We start from the raw sequence: 15,821 nt of genomic DNA, 5'->3' as shown, positions 1-15,821 counted from the left end.
CAGGGCAGGTTGTACTGCAGATGCTAGAAATCTGAAATAATTCCAAAAATTTCCAGAAACATTCAGCAAGCTAGGCAGCATTTACTGAAAGCGAAAAAATGTTTCAGGTTGCCGATCCTCCGTCAGAACTGGGAAAAGTTGGAGAGGCACCATGTTTTAAGCAGAGATGGAGAGAGTGAGCGAGAGGAAAGGAGAAGAGGAAGTGTTGTAGTTCGTGCCCTATGAACAGAATAGTCAGACAACCAAAATCATTTAACCTCTTTATTCTACTCACCCAGGTGGGAGAGAGCCAAGATACCGGAACGTTCTTGGAAACGTTCAGGCAGCCAGTGTAGCCTCTCTCCCCGAATGCTAACAATTACACACATTTTATACCCTTAATACATATCATCATCATGTATATACAGCCGGAAACAGGCCTTTTCGGCCCTCCAAGTCCGTGCCGCCCAGCGACCCCCGTACATTAACACTATCCTACACCCACTAGGGACAATTTTTACATTTACCCAGCCAATTAACCTACATACCTGTACGTCTTTGGAGTGTGGGAGGAAACCGAAGATCTCGGAGAAAACGCACGCAGGTCACGGGGAGAACGTACAAACTCCTTACAGCGCAGCACCCGTAGTAAGGATCGAACCTGAGTCTCCGGCGCTGCATTCGCTGTAAAGCAGCAACTCTACCGCTGTGCCACCGTGCCGCCCATTTCCGTTGCTACCTTATATGGCAAGTTTTACAATGTCCTATAAATCTTTATGTGTCTTTCGGGACCTCCGTGTCCGTGTGTCCATCGTGACCTCTTCTTTCTTGGGAACAAAGGGCAGTCCATGTGGCAAGATGTTCTTCTTAACACTTCAAAGCACGGTAGCACTTCAAAGCACAGTAGCACTTCAAAGCACTTCCAATTTTGTTGTACTGTTCGTTCAATGACAATAAAGGCATATTATTATTATTATTATTATTATTATTATTATTATTATTATTATTATTATTATTATTATTATTATTATTATTATTATTATTATTATTATTATTATTATTATTATTATTATTATTATTATTATTATTATTATTATTATTATTATTATTATTATTATTATTATTACCACCAAGACAATTAACCTACAAAACTGCACATCTTTGGAGTGTGGGAGGAAACCGGAGCACCCGAAGGAAACACACGCAGGTTACGGGGAGAACGTACAAACTTCATACAGACAGCACCCGAGGTCTGGATTGTACCCGGGTCTCTGGCGTTGTAAGGCTGTAACTCTCCGGCTGCGCCACTGTGCCACCCTATGTTCCTGAGTCTGGTGGTATGAGCTTTCAAGCTTCAGAATCTGAGTTTCCTCCCGCCTTTATTTCCTACTTACTTCTGTTCCTTTCTTTTTCAGATGGAAACGCGGAAGCGCCTTGCCAAGATCGTGCTGGTGTTCGTTGGCCTATTTGCGACGTGCTGGTTTCCCAACCACGTGCTCTACATGTACCGGTCCTTCCACTACGGCCAGATCGACCCTTCCCTCGGGCACCTCCTGGTCACGGTGCTGGGCCGGGTGCTGAGCTTCTGTAACTCCTGCGTCAATCCTTTCGCCCTGTACCTGCTGAGCGAGACCTTCCGGAGACACTTCAACAGCCACCTCCGGTGTAAAGGGCAGCACCGGCGGTCCGGGTCCACCAGTTACTTCCAGAGCACCTCCGCCATGCGCATGACCTCGGTGAGAAGCAGCAACAGGAACACCATCGCCAACGGTCACAGCCTCAAACAGGAGTCAGTAGCCTGAACCGCAACACATTGTACCTTCTTCACCATCCACTATCATGAGGCAAGTTAACCCCACTCCCTCGTGCACTGGTTTTAACGGCCAAAAGGAGAAATGGAAGAGAAATAAACCAGCAGATTCCCCTCTCACCCTCCCAATCCAAGTCAGACCGAAGACGTGCATGATTTCACCGTCTCTGCAAGATTCTTTGTAAAACAGGTTTAAATGTCTCAGGCCAGTTCTCTGTGCATCTGGAGGTGACTGTGAAAATACTGTGTAAACACAGGCATTCTTGCTCCAAGCCTGTCCCACAATGTTGGCTGTGGAGTGAGAGTAATAGAGTCACACAGCGTGGAAACAGACCCTTCAATTCAACTTATTCATGCTGACCAAGAAGCCTTTCTCAGCTTGTTCTATTTGGCTGCACTCAGTCCATATTCCTCTAAATCTTTCCTATCTACGTACCTGTCAATATGTCGTTTGGAGGTTGTAATTGTATCTGCCCCTATTACTTTCTCTGACAGCTCATTCCACACACCCACCATCCTGGAGAAACCTGCCCCTCAGATCCCCTTTAAATCTTTTCGCTCCCACCTTGAAACTACTCCCTTTCGTTTTAGATTCGCCTAGGCTGGGAAAAAGACAGTGAGCATTTCTCCCAACTTCAATCTCATGATTTTATATACGTCCATAAAGTTACCCCTCAGCCTCATTCACTTCAGGAAAAAACATTCCCAAAATATCTAGTCTCTCCATATAACTCAAGCCTATCAGTCCCACCAATAAGCTTGTGATTGTTTTCTGCACTTTCCTCAGCTTAATCACATCCTTCCTTTGGTGTGGTGACATGATCCTATATGTAGATAACCTTCCCTGTGGTAGCTTGGTTCTTTCTCCAGTATCCTATTGTCACAGTTTGGCTGGATCTAGTTGGTTAGAGAGTCATAGAATGATACAAACAGGCCCTTCAGCCCAACTTGCCCACACCGGCCAACATGTCCCAGCTACACTAGTCTCACCTGCCCGCGTTTGGTCCATAACCCTCCAAACCTGTCCAACCAATGTACCTATCTAACTGTTTCTTAAATCTTGGGATAGTCCCTGCCCCAACTACCTCCTCTGGCAGCTCGTTCCATACACCTACCACCCTTTGTGTGAAAACGTTACCCCTCAGATTCCTATTAAATCTTTTCCCCTTCACCAAACCTCTGTCCTCTGGTCCTCGATTCACCTACTCTGGGTAAGAGCCTCTGTGCATCTAACCGATCTCTTCCTCTCATGATTTTATATACTAACCTTAGCCTGACCTTCTCTCTCATGTGCCTGCTTTATCTGACATAGATCAAGAAGGTCCCCAATCAGTTGTTGTTCCGCCTCAGGCTTGGTTTCATGATGCAACAGTTTCAGAGACTCCCACTACTCCCTTAATGTCTGAAAGCCATTGAGTCATAGTCATAGAGTCATTGAGTCATGTAGTGTGGAAATAGGCCCTTCGGCCCAACTTGCCCACACCAACCAACATATCCCGACTATACTAGTCCCACCTGCTTGTGTTGGGCCCATATCTCTCTAAACCGGTCCTGTCCATGTACCTGTCCAAATGTTTATTGAGTACCTACCTCTATACCCAGAGAACCTACATGCAAGGTGAGCAAGTTTGCAGATGACACAAAGGTGGGTGGTATTGTAGATAGTGAAGATAGTTGTCAAAAATTGCAGCAGGATCTTGATCGGTTGGACAGGTGTGCTGAGGAATGTTTGATGGAATTTAATACAGAGATATGTGAGGTGTTATACTTTGGGAGCATTAACATGGGCAGAACCTACATAGTGAACAATAAGGCTCTGGGGCGTGTTATAGAGCAGAGCGATATAGGAGTACAGGAACATAGTTCATTGAAAGTTGCATCACGGGTAGATAGAGTGGTCAAAAGGCTTTTGGCACCTTAACCTTCATCAGTTAGAGCATTGAGTATAGAAGTTATGAGGTCATGTTGCAGTTGTATAAGATGTTGGTGAGGCCGCATTTAGAGTATTGTGTTCAGTTGTGGGCACCATGTTATCAGAAGGATGTAGTCAAGCTGGAAAGGGTGTAGAGATTGACAAGGCTGTTTCCAGAACTTGAAGGCCTGAGCTATGGGTAGAGGTTGAGTACGCTGGGACTCTATTCCTTGGAGCACGAAAGGATGAGGGGTGATCTTGTAGAGGTGTATAAAATCATGAGAGGAATAGATCAGGTGGATGCACAGAGTCTCTTGTCCAGAGTAGGGAAATCAAGAACCAGGGGACACAGTAGGTTTAAGGTGAGGGGGGAAAGATTAAATAAGAATCTGAGGAGTAACTTTTTCATGCAAAGTGTGGTAGGTGTAGGAATGAGCTGCCAGAGGAGGTGCTATTGTAACACTTAAGAATCATTTAGACAGGTACATGGATAGGACAGGTTTGGAGGGCCAAACACAGGTAGGTGAGACAAGTGTAGATGGGACCTGTTGGCCGGTGTAAGCAAGTTGGGCTGAAGGGCTGTTTCCATGCTGTAACACTCCATGACTCTATGACCTCAATCATCTCCTCTGGCCGCTCGTTCCATACACCCACCACCCTTTGTGTAAAAAATGTACCCCTCGGGTTCATTTATAAATCTTTCCTCCCCTCACCTTATACAAATGTGTTCAGGTTCTTGATTCCCCTTCTCGGACACTTGGACAGGTTCTTGGAGAGGAAAGATTTAGAGGGATGTGGGCCAGGCAAAGGCAAGTGGCACTATCTCACTTGATCAACTTGGTTGGCATGAATGAGTTGGGGTGATGTTCCTATTTCCATGCTGTGTAGTTATTTAACACTATGACTCCATGTAAACCTCATTCACTGCTCTGCTTCATTGATACAGCTGGTTACCTCTTCAAAATGTCCGTCAATTTTGGTGGTGTTAGTTGGGGGACAAACACTATCCATAGCCCCAGGGAGATTGCTAATGGCTCAACATTAGTCTACAAACCGCCACCTGGAAATTTACAGCATAATGTAATGAACGATTCTGATAAATCAAAAACTCTTGTGAATAACACATCTGCCACCATCGGTTAAAGAAGAAGTTGGCATGCATTCTATTTCAAAACCAATATATTCTATCTCAGTAAACATTCTAACCATTCAATGTAAAGGAGAGGTATATTGCAAATGTATCTTAAACACTAAATCATTTAAATTCCAGAAACTAAAACCTTACAGAAGTAATTTGATTTTAAAAGATTAATGTTGTGTCGTAGTCAGTTTGGCGGCCTTTATCCATTTCTGCTTTAAGAAGGGACAAAACTATAATGCATTAAAATAATTCAGTGCAATTTTTTGCTACATTTCCTTGAGAATTGGAGCTTTTTGTTGAACTAAGCAGGGAAATGAGCTGCGATCTAACACGAAGAATGACAGAACGTGACCGATGGGATGAAGACCTTTTCCTGATTCTTCCTTGTTGTGCTTTTAACATGAGCTGGAGTGCTGCTGTGGGGCACTCTGCATGTCTGCAGTGACATTGGTCTGTTCAGCTACCGAGTGTTGGGCACACACCAGGACTACGAGTGCTCATTCCAAAGCCATGGTTGTCCAGCTAAGTGGCAAGTTATCATCAGAAGACTGAAACATCCATGTTTGAATAGCTTCTGGCACCAGTCAAATATGGTTCCAGACACTCCTTCCTGACGATGCAAGGTTGGCTGAATGACTCATCATCCAGAGAGATTGAATGGACCTCCCAGCTCCTGGCTTGGTCTCCTGGAGAGCTTTGTGGGCACATGTACAAAGCCCTTGTGGGACAGAACACAACAACAACATGGAGGAAAGCTTGCAACAATGAGCCAAGTCGAGAGGCAAGAGTATTTTATTGTCATAGGCACTGGGTATGGAACAATGAAATTATTGCTTGCTGCAGCTTTACAGGCACATTAACGCAACAATACAACTAATAAATAGACAATGATCAATAAAACCACAAGTGGTCAGTAAAACTAGGTGTACATAACAGTGCAAACTGAAGTAGGTCGTGCAACCTAAATAAAGTCCATACAGGTAATTTCCGAGGTAAGGTGGGTTCAGTGTTGCACAGTGTGGTTCAACAGCCTACCGATGAGGGAAGAAAGTCTTCTTAAATGGTTCTCAGGCTCTTGCACCTTCTTCCCAATGGTAGCAGCGAGATGAGAACGTGATTTGGATCTTTGATGACATTCGTTGTCTTTTTGAGGCAGTGCTTCCTGTAGATTCCATGGATGGGGGAGGTCAGTACCCGTAATGGACTTGGCAGTGCCCACCATTGTTTACAGCCTCCTTCATTCTTGGATGGACGAGCTACTGAACCAGGCCATGTGGCAACCAGACTGTATTCTCTCTGCTGTACACCTGTAGAAGTTCCATACAGTATCCACAATCACTCGAAACCACAATCTAAACATCTCCTCTTCGAACCAACAATAAAGCCCAGGTTTGACCCACCAAAGAAATGCAGGAAGGTTGCAATTGAGACCGGGACAGAGCACGGCTGCTGAAGATGCTTGATGCCCAAGTTCAGGTTCAGAGGTTCAGCAGGAATCCCGACCAAACAATGGAGCATGTAGTAAGACTCTGCCATATTTACAGATTCCGTGCTGACACCGCAGAGATACATTCACAAAAACTGGTGAACTAACTTTAAAGTGGATGTAAAATTATTGCTTCTCTTCATTTATATGAAGAGAACTCATTGCCACTGGGTGTTGATACAGTGAATGATCATTAGGTCATAGGGAATAGGAGTGGAATTAGGCCATTCGGCCCATCAAGTCCACTCCACCATTCAGTCGTGGCTGATCTATCTCTCCCTCCTACCTCCATTCTCCTGCCTTCTCCCCATAACCTCTGACACCCAAACGAATCAAGAATGATGGCAGCGATGGCTTCCAAAATCACACTGCTTGTCCTCTCATTGAACACTCGCTCACTTGCAAGTGGTCGTGATCACGCACTGTCATGGATGACTAACCCCAAGTGCAATCACCCTCTACAGTATGTGCTAATGGTGTTTGTGGTTTCCCCTTCAATAGGCTGGGAACACAGCTATCAAAATCACATCCTCCCGTCTTTATCTACATGCTTGCAAGGCCAGGCTTTGAAATTGCTCCTTATCCGTGATGTGCATGCTGTTTTTAAAGGTGGGAAGGACAGGGCAACAAATAAAACCTCAGACGCTGGAAACCGAAGCCAACACATCTGTCGAGAGGAAGGTCTGCCAACGTTTTGGGTCAAGGACCAAGAGGTTCTCCCTCCCTCTCTGGTGGGATTTCCACTGGTCACATGAAGGTCCCTCCCTCCATCCTTGTCTTTGGTAAAGTTCTGCCATTCCACCACATGAGCCACCTTTACCCCTCCCCTCCCATTTCAGCGATTTCAAGGATAATTCCTTTCACGACTCCCAGGTTTGTTTTATTGTTTCCACCGACAACCGTCCATTTAACAACACTTTCCCAAGGCAACTTGGAGATGCAACATCTGTCCTTTTACCTCTTCCCGCACCAACTAACTTGTTTTCTCCCCTTCCTCGTTCCGACAAGAGGTCTTTGGCATGAAGCCTTCACCCTACTTCCCTTTTATCACATGCAGCCTGACCTGCTCTGTATTTAACAGCAGTTTCACAACCCCTTCGATGCATCCCCTCATCATCCAACCACACCCTATCATTCTCTCCAGTGGCATCATTTTCTCTACTCCAGCTGCCTTGTGCTGAAAAGTGGGCAGGCAGCTCCATACCACATTGATTATGTGCCTGTCAGCAGTGCTTCAGTACTGCTAAAGCTCACTAAAGCTCTTTGGTTAAATCAATCTGCAGTTAATGAAACAGATCTGGCACAATCAATAGCAGAGATTTTTTACTTTGCACTGGGGATAACTTGTCTTTAACCACCAACATACACGACAATCAGAGCAGGAATAAACCATAACCCTGTCCCACTATTCAACATGATCATGGCTCATCTACCCAGATAGTTTTTCCTTCTCTATCAGTTCGCCATCATCCTCAAGTCACTGATCTTTCAAAAATTAATCTGCGTTCTCTTTAAATTACTGTAATGATCCAGCCTCCACATCCTTCCAGAACAGAGAATTCCAGAGACACCAGTCTCTGAGAAGAAATTCCTATGTATTTCATTTTTAAATGCCAGCTCTGTTATCTGATCTTTTAACTATACCTCCTCATTGGAGACTCTCTGATTATTGGCAAAGTGTCAACATTCACCCTGTCCTGGACCCTCATCTCATCCATCTACACTCCGTAGAATCCAGATCTACCCTTTTATCCGTTCTCTGTATCTGTCCTCTGAACCGTTGGAGGCTGAGGGGTACCTAATATAAGTATATAAACTTGTAAGAAACTTAGATAGGTTAGACAGTTAGAAACTTTTTCCTAAGGTAGACATGTCAAAGATCAGAGAGCATAGTTTTAAGGTGAGACGGGCAACATTTCGAGATGTGCAGGGGCAAGATATTTAAACAGAAATTTGTGAATGCCTGGAACAAACCCATGCCTGCAAAAGCGAGGGTTTTCTCCGAGATCTTCAGTTTCCTCCCACACTCCAAAGACGTACAGGTTTGTAGGTTAATTGGCTTGGTAAATGTAAAAATTGTCTCTAGTGGGTGTAGGATATTGTTAATGTGCGGGGGTCGCTGGTCGGCGCGGACCCGGTGGGCCGAAAGGGCCTGTTTCCACGCTGTATCTCTAAACTAAACTGCACTGCACTGCCAAGGGCGTTGGTGGAGGGAGACATGACTGTGGTGTTTAAGAGGTTTTTAGATAGACAGGGAATGGAGGGATATGGATCAGATCCAGGCAGAGGAGATTAGTTTAACCTGACATCATGTTCATCATGGACATTGTGGACCGAAGTATCTATTCTGGTGTTGTACTGTTTCATAGAGTCATAGAGTCATACAGCGTGGAAACAGGCTCTTCGGCTCAACTTGCCCACGCCGATCAATATGCCCCATCTACACTCGTCCCACCTGCTTGCATTTATCCCTCTAAACCTGCCCTATCCATGTACCTGTTTAAAAGTTAAACATTGCGATGGTGCCTGCCTCAACTACAGCTCTTTCTATACATCTTCCACCCTTTGTGTAGACCCCCTCAGGTTCTTATTAAATCTTTCCCCCACCTCCACCTTAAGTCTGATGTAGATACTTGCTGGTGAAGTTCCTGTGACCTTGCACAATGCTCTACTGGAAACAAAATGAAATATTCATACTCGTATTTGCATATCATTTATTTTCTATTTTCTTTAAGTCTGCCCTTGTGTTATGTTCTCTGCTCTTTTTATGTACAACATCTTATTTAGGAATTAACCTCATGGATCTTTTCTGGACATCCTCCAATATTCCTTTCTTTATCAAGAGGACCAAAACTGTGAGAGGATGTGCCCATTGGTCCCAGAAACTGCTGTTAGTAGGCTCGGCCTACTTCTGAAACAAAAGCAGATAATGTTGGAAATAAATATCAGGCTGTAATTATTGAAAGAGAAACAGAGTTAATGCTTCAAGCCAAAGACCTCTTGGCTGAACTGAGAAGGAGAGATAGCAAGAGGGAGGCATAAGAGACAGGAGATGCTGAAATCTTCAGCATGTGTGGATGAATGAACAGGCAACATTTCAGGTTGGGACCCTTTTTCAGTTTGAAGGTCTGAGTTCCTCCAGCACTGTGTATTTGACTCATGAATCCAGCATCTGCAGTTCCTTGGTTCGCCATTTGTTAGAACGTAACACTTGTTCTAGGAAAAAATGTTTAAGGAAACATAGAGTAGATTCCCTCATGGGAAAACATCATAAATACTTTGGGGGGAATGAGGAGAGGGATAAGTTGATGGAATGGGATGACGAAGGGTGGGAGGAGGCTGGTGTGGAGTGTGGACACTGGGGTAAATCAGCCAATTTCTGTGCAGTGGACTCAACAACAGATTATGGACTGAAGACATTTTTCACGAGCGTGACTTCTGTACCCCAGTCTCCGAGAGATTGCTTGTGGTCGATTTATGCAGAAAAACATCAAGCCAGTAATAGAAGTATATATTTTTGTGATGTGGTGAAATGTGTAATCAATGCTGCTTCATGGCTGAGTGAAGTGGTAGATTCTGTCGCATAGTCAATTGTTCGCAATGTTGTATTGAAGCATCCACTAAGCTGTGCCCGATATGGCTGTTGTGTTTCCCCACATGACAATAGTGACCACAGTTCAAAGGTCAGGTGCCTCCTTACTTTAGAGATACAGCACGGAAACAGGCCCTTCAGCTCACTGAGTCTGTGGCGATCAGCGATCCCCGTACGCTAGCGCTATACTACACACACTAGGGACAACTTACAATTTTTGCCAAAGCTAATTAACCTGCAAACCTGCACGTCTTCGGAGTGTGGGATGAAATCAGAGCACCTGAGGAAAGCCCACGCATCACAGGGAGAATGTATAAACTCTGTACAGGCAGCACCCGTAGCCAGGATCAAACTGAGTTTGCTTGCCCTGTAAGGCAGTAACTCTACCATTGTGCCATTGTGTCTCCTCTTTAAGCATTCCCTTGGGGTCAACAATGAGTTAATTGCACTCCGCCCACTCTCCCACAGAAGGTTTCTGATATGAAGGACAGATGGGCAGCTTGTGAGAAGGTCTATTCCTTCTGCCATTTCCTTCTGTGCACTCCCACCAATATGGACCCAAGGTTCTCAATAGTATTCTGAATGTCATGAAACCTTCTTCAATTTGAGTGTTGTGCATCCAGCGATTCCCAGCAATCAGTGGGGAAATCATTTTTTTCAGAGACTTTGAGCATTGCCCTAAATCTGTCCACCTGGTAATCTCCCTAAGCAAAACTGGGAATAGTCTGAGCAGGCAGTTTGCGGGACATCTGGTGTCAGGCTTGTGAAGATCCTGTACTGTGGTATTTATTCACAAAATGGTATTGTGAAGATCCTGACCTGTACTGTGGTATTTATTCACAATTTATTCACAAAATAACTCAGCAGGTCAGGCAGCATCTCAGGAGAGAAGGAATGGGTGACGCTCTGGGTCGAGACCCTTCTTCAGACTGTGGAGTTCATTGAGTGCTGAGGAAGTTGGCCTGGGAGAGGACACTGCCATCGGTTTCTGCATCCTTCTAATGCAAGGTGGGGCAGGGGGTGGCATGGGTGGCACACTGGTAGAGTTGCTGCCTTAAAGTGCCAGAGACCCGGGTTCGATCCTGACTATGGGTGCAATCTGTACGGAGTTTGTACTTTCTCCCCATGACCGCGTGGACTTTCCCCCGGTGCTCTGCTGTTCCTCCCACGCTCCAAAGATGTACCAGTTTGCAGCTTAATTTGCTTCAGTAAACATTGTCCATAGTGTGTAGGATAGTACTGGGTTCGCTGGTCAGCATGGATGAGGATTCATAGGGCCTGTTTCCACACTGTATCTCTAAGCTCTTAACTAATTTGGATGATTTTGCCTTGACAACATTGATAGTATGTTTCCAGTGCTTGGAGATGCCTGCTGCCGGTAGTCCAGATCTTGTGTATCAGAAGGCAGAGAGAGATCACTGCTTACCCAAATGTTTTGTGCCACCTTTTTCCTCAATTGACCATAGGAAGCATGTAAAGTGATGTAAAGTGTATGGGGACACCCTGACGCTGTGGGGAAATGCTGCAGAGATTCACCGCAATCCCCTCTGCATTTCCAGAACCATGAGTTCGAGAAAGCAGACATTTTGTAAGGTTGGTTCAAATCAATCAAAGCCAGTGGTATAAATGAGCCTGTCAGCGTCATGTATAGAAGAGAGAGAGTTGTGTAATAAAAACCTCTCTCGCTCTGCCACCACTGACAACTATTTACAATAACATGTACAATACTAAATTATTCAAAAACAAACCCACCACCACAATACAAGTAAAACAAATTTTCCTTAAATGACTATTTCCCCATCCTTATTAAAGATGCTTTCCACCCCCCGCGGTGCCTGGCAGTCCTGGAAACCCTCCAGGGCGCCCGTGGACAGCGCATAGTCCCTTTGTAGTACCACCCAGACACAGGCGTAACCCCGGAAAAGGGGCAGGCAGCCGGCTCGGGCTGAGCACTCCTCCACCTGGCGCCGTGACTCGCGGATGGCCACCTTGGCCAGGCCCAGGAGTAACCCAACCAGGACATCTTCAGCCCTATCCTCTCCCTTACGCACAGGGTGTCCAAAGATGTGGATGGTGGGTGTGAAGTGCAGCCAGAAGGCAAGGAGCAGCCCCTTCAGATATTGGAACAGGGGCCCTCACAGTCCCATTGGGTGAGGCCGTGTCTTGGGAGCAGCTTGGTGCTGGGTGTTGGGGTTGAATGCAATGGCATAGAGCTGGCTGGAGCCCGGGGCTTTTTTTTTTTGGAGGGGGAGGGGGGCACAGGGAAGGGGCATTCATTCACAAAGGGCTCCACAGAATGCAATGTGCCAGTGGTGGCATCCAAATGGTGTGCCGGCTTGTCATGTTTGTAGGGGCATTCAAAACCCAAGAAGCAAACTCTCTTAACTGAGAATTGTACAGCGGTGATCCTTTGCCTCTTTGTTGTCAGCTCGGATACTCAGCCTGCAAGATCATCTCAAAGGTTGGGAAGTCACAGACCTCACTCCCCCTTATGTGCTTTTTGGATTAGGTCACTGTCACGCCAATGTCTTGCTTACCTGCACTAAACTGTTCAATAAAGAGAATCCTTCCTTCGACACCGCTTGCCACGCCTGTGTTTACTACTCCGTGTCCAATGTATGCATGGTGTAATATATTCTATGGGCCACCTGTTGCATTGGGACATTGCAGCCCCATCACCTTCAGCTTTGGATTTATGCTTTGACGTGCATATGTGATTGAAAAACATTTGTCGAAGCTATTTGATTGCATGAAACTGGCAGTTCGAAATAAAAGATGAATTGTTCAATTATTTTCCACACTGTCGACTAACAGCTTATTTTGTATGAAGTTATGGTTTTACAATTACTCCATCTACGCACATTTTACTGTAATGGAAATTCTCATTTCCTTCCTCAAATCTGTGATCTGACTGAGAAATATTTAATTATGCACAAGGAAATAAAACAATAGGAATATTCAGTGGCGCAGCCATGTAGTTTATAGAAGTCCTCTCCAAAAAAAAAATGCCATTGATTTATATCAACCTTTGGGAAAGGAGCATTATTGGCAAGGAGGACATTTATTCCCCAGCTCTAATTACCTTTCTGAAGGAGATGGAGATGCAATGTTATTTGCACAATGTGCCCGGTGCCAAATCAGCTCAATTTTTCACTCACTGGATACGGCTACGCCAAGGGGTCAATCACATTGCGACGTGTCTTGGGAGCATCCTGCAGTGACCTCCCAAACCAAACCATCAGTCTTGAGGCAATGCAGTTAAAACCCGAAAGTATGTAGGAAGGAACTGCAGATGCTGCTTTACACCGAAGGTAGACACAAAATGCTGGAGTAACTCAGCAGGGCAGGCATCATCTCTGGTGAGAAGGAATGGGTGACGTTTCGGGTTCGGGACCTGAAGAAGGGTCATGACCCGAAACGTCATCCGTTCCTTCTCTCCAGAGATGCTGCCTGTCCCGCTGAGTTAATCCAGCATTTTGTGCCTATCTTCGGTAAAATCCGAAAGTCATGCATTGTTGATGTACAACATGACTACACTGGAGTCATTTGGGTGACGCCCTCTGCAGGTTTAGTTCAGCTATGTTTGGAGATACACCGTGGAAACAGGCCCTTCAGCCCATCGAGTCCACACCGATCACCGATCCCCGTGCACTAGCACTGCCCTACACACTAGGGAAGACTTACAATCTTTACGGAAACCAATTATCCGACAAACCTGTATGTCTTTGTGGTATGGGAGAGTGGTGAGTCTGTGGAATTCTCTGCCACAGAATGTAGTTGAGGCCAGTTCATTGGCTATATTTAAGAGGGAGTTAGATGTGGCCCTTGTGGTTAAAGGGATCAGGGGGTATGGAGAGAAGGCAGGTACAGGTTACTGAGCTGGATGATCAGCCATGATCATATTGAATGGCAGTGCAGGCTCGAAGGGCCGAATGGCCTACTCCTGCACCTATTTTCTATGTTTCTATGAAACCAGAGTACCCGAAGAAAACCCACATGGTCACAGGGAGAACGTACAAACTCCGCACAGACAGCACCCGTAATCAGGATCAAACCCAGGTCTCTGGCACAGTAAGGCAGCAACTCGACTGCTGCGCCACCGTGCCGCCCCAAAGAATGAAAAGAGCTACAACGTCGCTGTGATCGTCATGGCCCCAAGGAACTATTCGGTGTATAAAATCACAAGAGGAATAGATCGGGTAGATGCACAGAGTCTCTTGCCCAGAGTGGGAGAATCAAGGACCAGTGGACATAGATTCAAGGTGAAGGGGAGAAGATTTAATAGGAATCTGAGGGGTCACTTTTTCACACAAAGGGTGGTGGGTGTACGGAACACGCTGCCAGAAGAGGTAGTTGAGGCTGGGACTATCGCAACATTTAAGAAACAGTTAGACAGTTGGATAGGACAAGTCTGAAGGGATATGGCCCAAGCGCAGGCAGGTGGGACTAGTGTATCCGTGACATGTTAGCCGTTGTGGGAAGGTTGGGCTGAAGGGCCTGTTTCTACACTGTGTCACTCTATGACTATCTGACTCCAAGTCCCTACCATACATGGAAATGTCACAATCCCGCAGGAGGGACTGGGAAGCGTGTGCTACAAAAGGATCGCTTCAATGTATTGTATTGAAGCAATCACTTCTGCCGCACAACTCACGGATGCATAGGGGTCTTGCTCTTGCCTGGTGAAAGGCCCAGGAAGATGGGCAGCACAATGGCCAAGGTGGGAGAGCATCTGACTCATCCCACCCAGTGAACCAAGGTCGACCCTGACCTCAGGAATTGCCTGTGTAGAGTTTGCACTGTTCTCCCTGTGACTGCATTTATTGGTTTCCTCCAGGCTCTCTAGTTTCCTCCCACATCCCAAAGACGAACGGGTTGGTACTTAAATTGGTCCTCATAATTTGCCACCAAGGAATAGGTAAATGGCAGAATCTGGGAGCAGTGGATCTAAATGTGGGGATAATAAAATAGCTTGCGGTAAAATCAGTACAGAAATGAATGCTTGATAATCAGCATGGTCTCAGTGGTCTGAAGGGCCTGTGTCAGTGCTTTCTCAGATTGAGTGGAGGTTGACAAAGGAAGGCCGGCACCTTGCCTTCACAGAGGGGGCCAAACAACTGCCTGTCTCAAGCTCAGCGACTGATGAATGATGCCAACATCTGACCGGTTCCAGGCACAGCTTACAAGATAAACTAATCTCCTCTGCCTGCACATGATCCACATTCCTCCATCCCCTGCATATCCATGTGCCCGTGCAAAAGACTTCAATGCCACTATCGCACCTGGCTCCACCACAACCCAGGACCACTGCAGCATCCCAGCCACCCACTATCTCTGTAAAAGACTTGCCTTGCAAATGTTCCGATCTCACCTTAGCTCTGCCCTCAAATCTTTTGGTGTTTTTTTCCCCTGCCTTTCTTCTCTTCAAGTTTTCTTTCATTCTTTCAAGTACTTTTCATCTGCCCTCCCAGGGATATATCCATGTAGCCTACAACCCAGACTATGCAACATTGTCCAGACTTCACAACATGAAAAATATGTAATGATTCAATTATACTTTAATACACAAAGTACACAAAAGATTTCGCCAGAGTTATAAAAAAGTAATAATTTGAATCGTGTTTATCCCTCTTCGTTCTCAGCCTCTCCTGCTGGGTGCCTCGTAGATTTCACTGGCCCCCTCACGCCATGTCCCTCTCTCACGCACAGAGCAGCTGCTCATTTAATGGCTGCATTATTCCACTCTATCACTGAAACTCCCTTTGTCCACCCTTTACACTCCCTCACCTTACCTGCCACATAGACTAACGTTCTCTCCAGGCAAAACACAAACTGCTTATGTTTTGCCCAAGGTTCCAGCATCCGCTGTTCCGAATTTCTTTCTTTGTTTTCTCTATCTCT

The 15,821-nt window shown here is 45.7% G+C and overlaps 1 protein-coding gene across 1 annotated transcript in view; it reads left to right on the top strand.

The window, feature by feature from the left end:
• Nucleotides 1–12,162, top strand: part of nmbr (neuromedin B receptor) — a 34,105-nt gene extending 21,943 nt beyond the window's left edge. The window contains exon 3 of the mRNA XM_078405454.1: nucleotides 1,395–12,162. Coding sequence (XP_078261580.1) covers nucleotides 1,395–1,781 — 387 coding nt within the window. The 3' untranslated portion in view covers nucleotides 1,782–12,162. The remainder of the gene's footprint in view (nucleotides 1–1,394) is intronic.
• The last annotated feature ends 3,659 nt before the right edge of the window (nucleotides 12,163–15,821 follow it).

This window comes from Rhinoraja longicauda, chromosome 9 (assembly GCF_053455715.1).
Source record: "Rhinoraja longicauda isolate Sanriku21f chromosome 9, sRhiLon1.1, whole genome shotgun sequence".
Taxonomy (NCBI): Eukaryota; Metazoa; Chordata; class Chondrichthyes; order Rajiformes; family Arhynchobatidae; genus Rhinoraja; species Rhinoraja longicauda.
The sequence above is the reverse complement of the archived record's forward strand: the minus strand, read 5'-3'. Positions and strand labels throughout refer to the sequence as shown.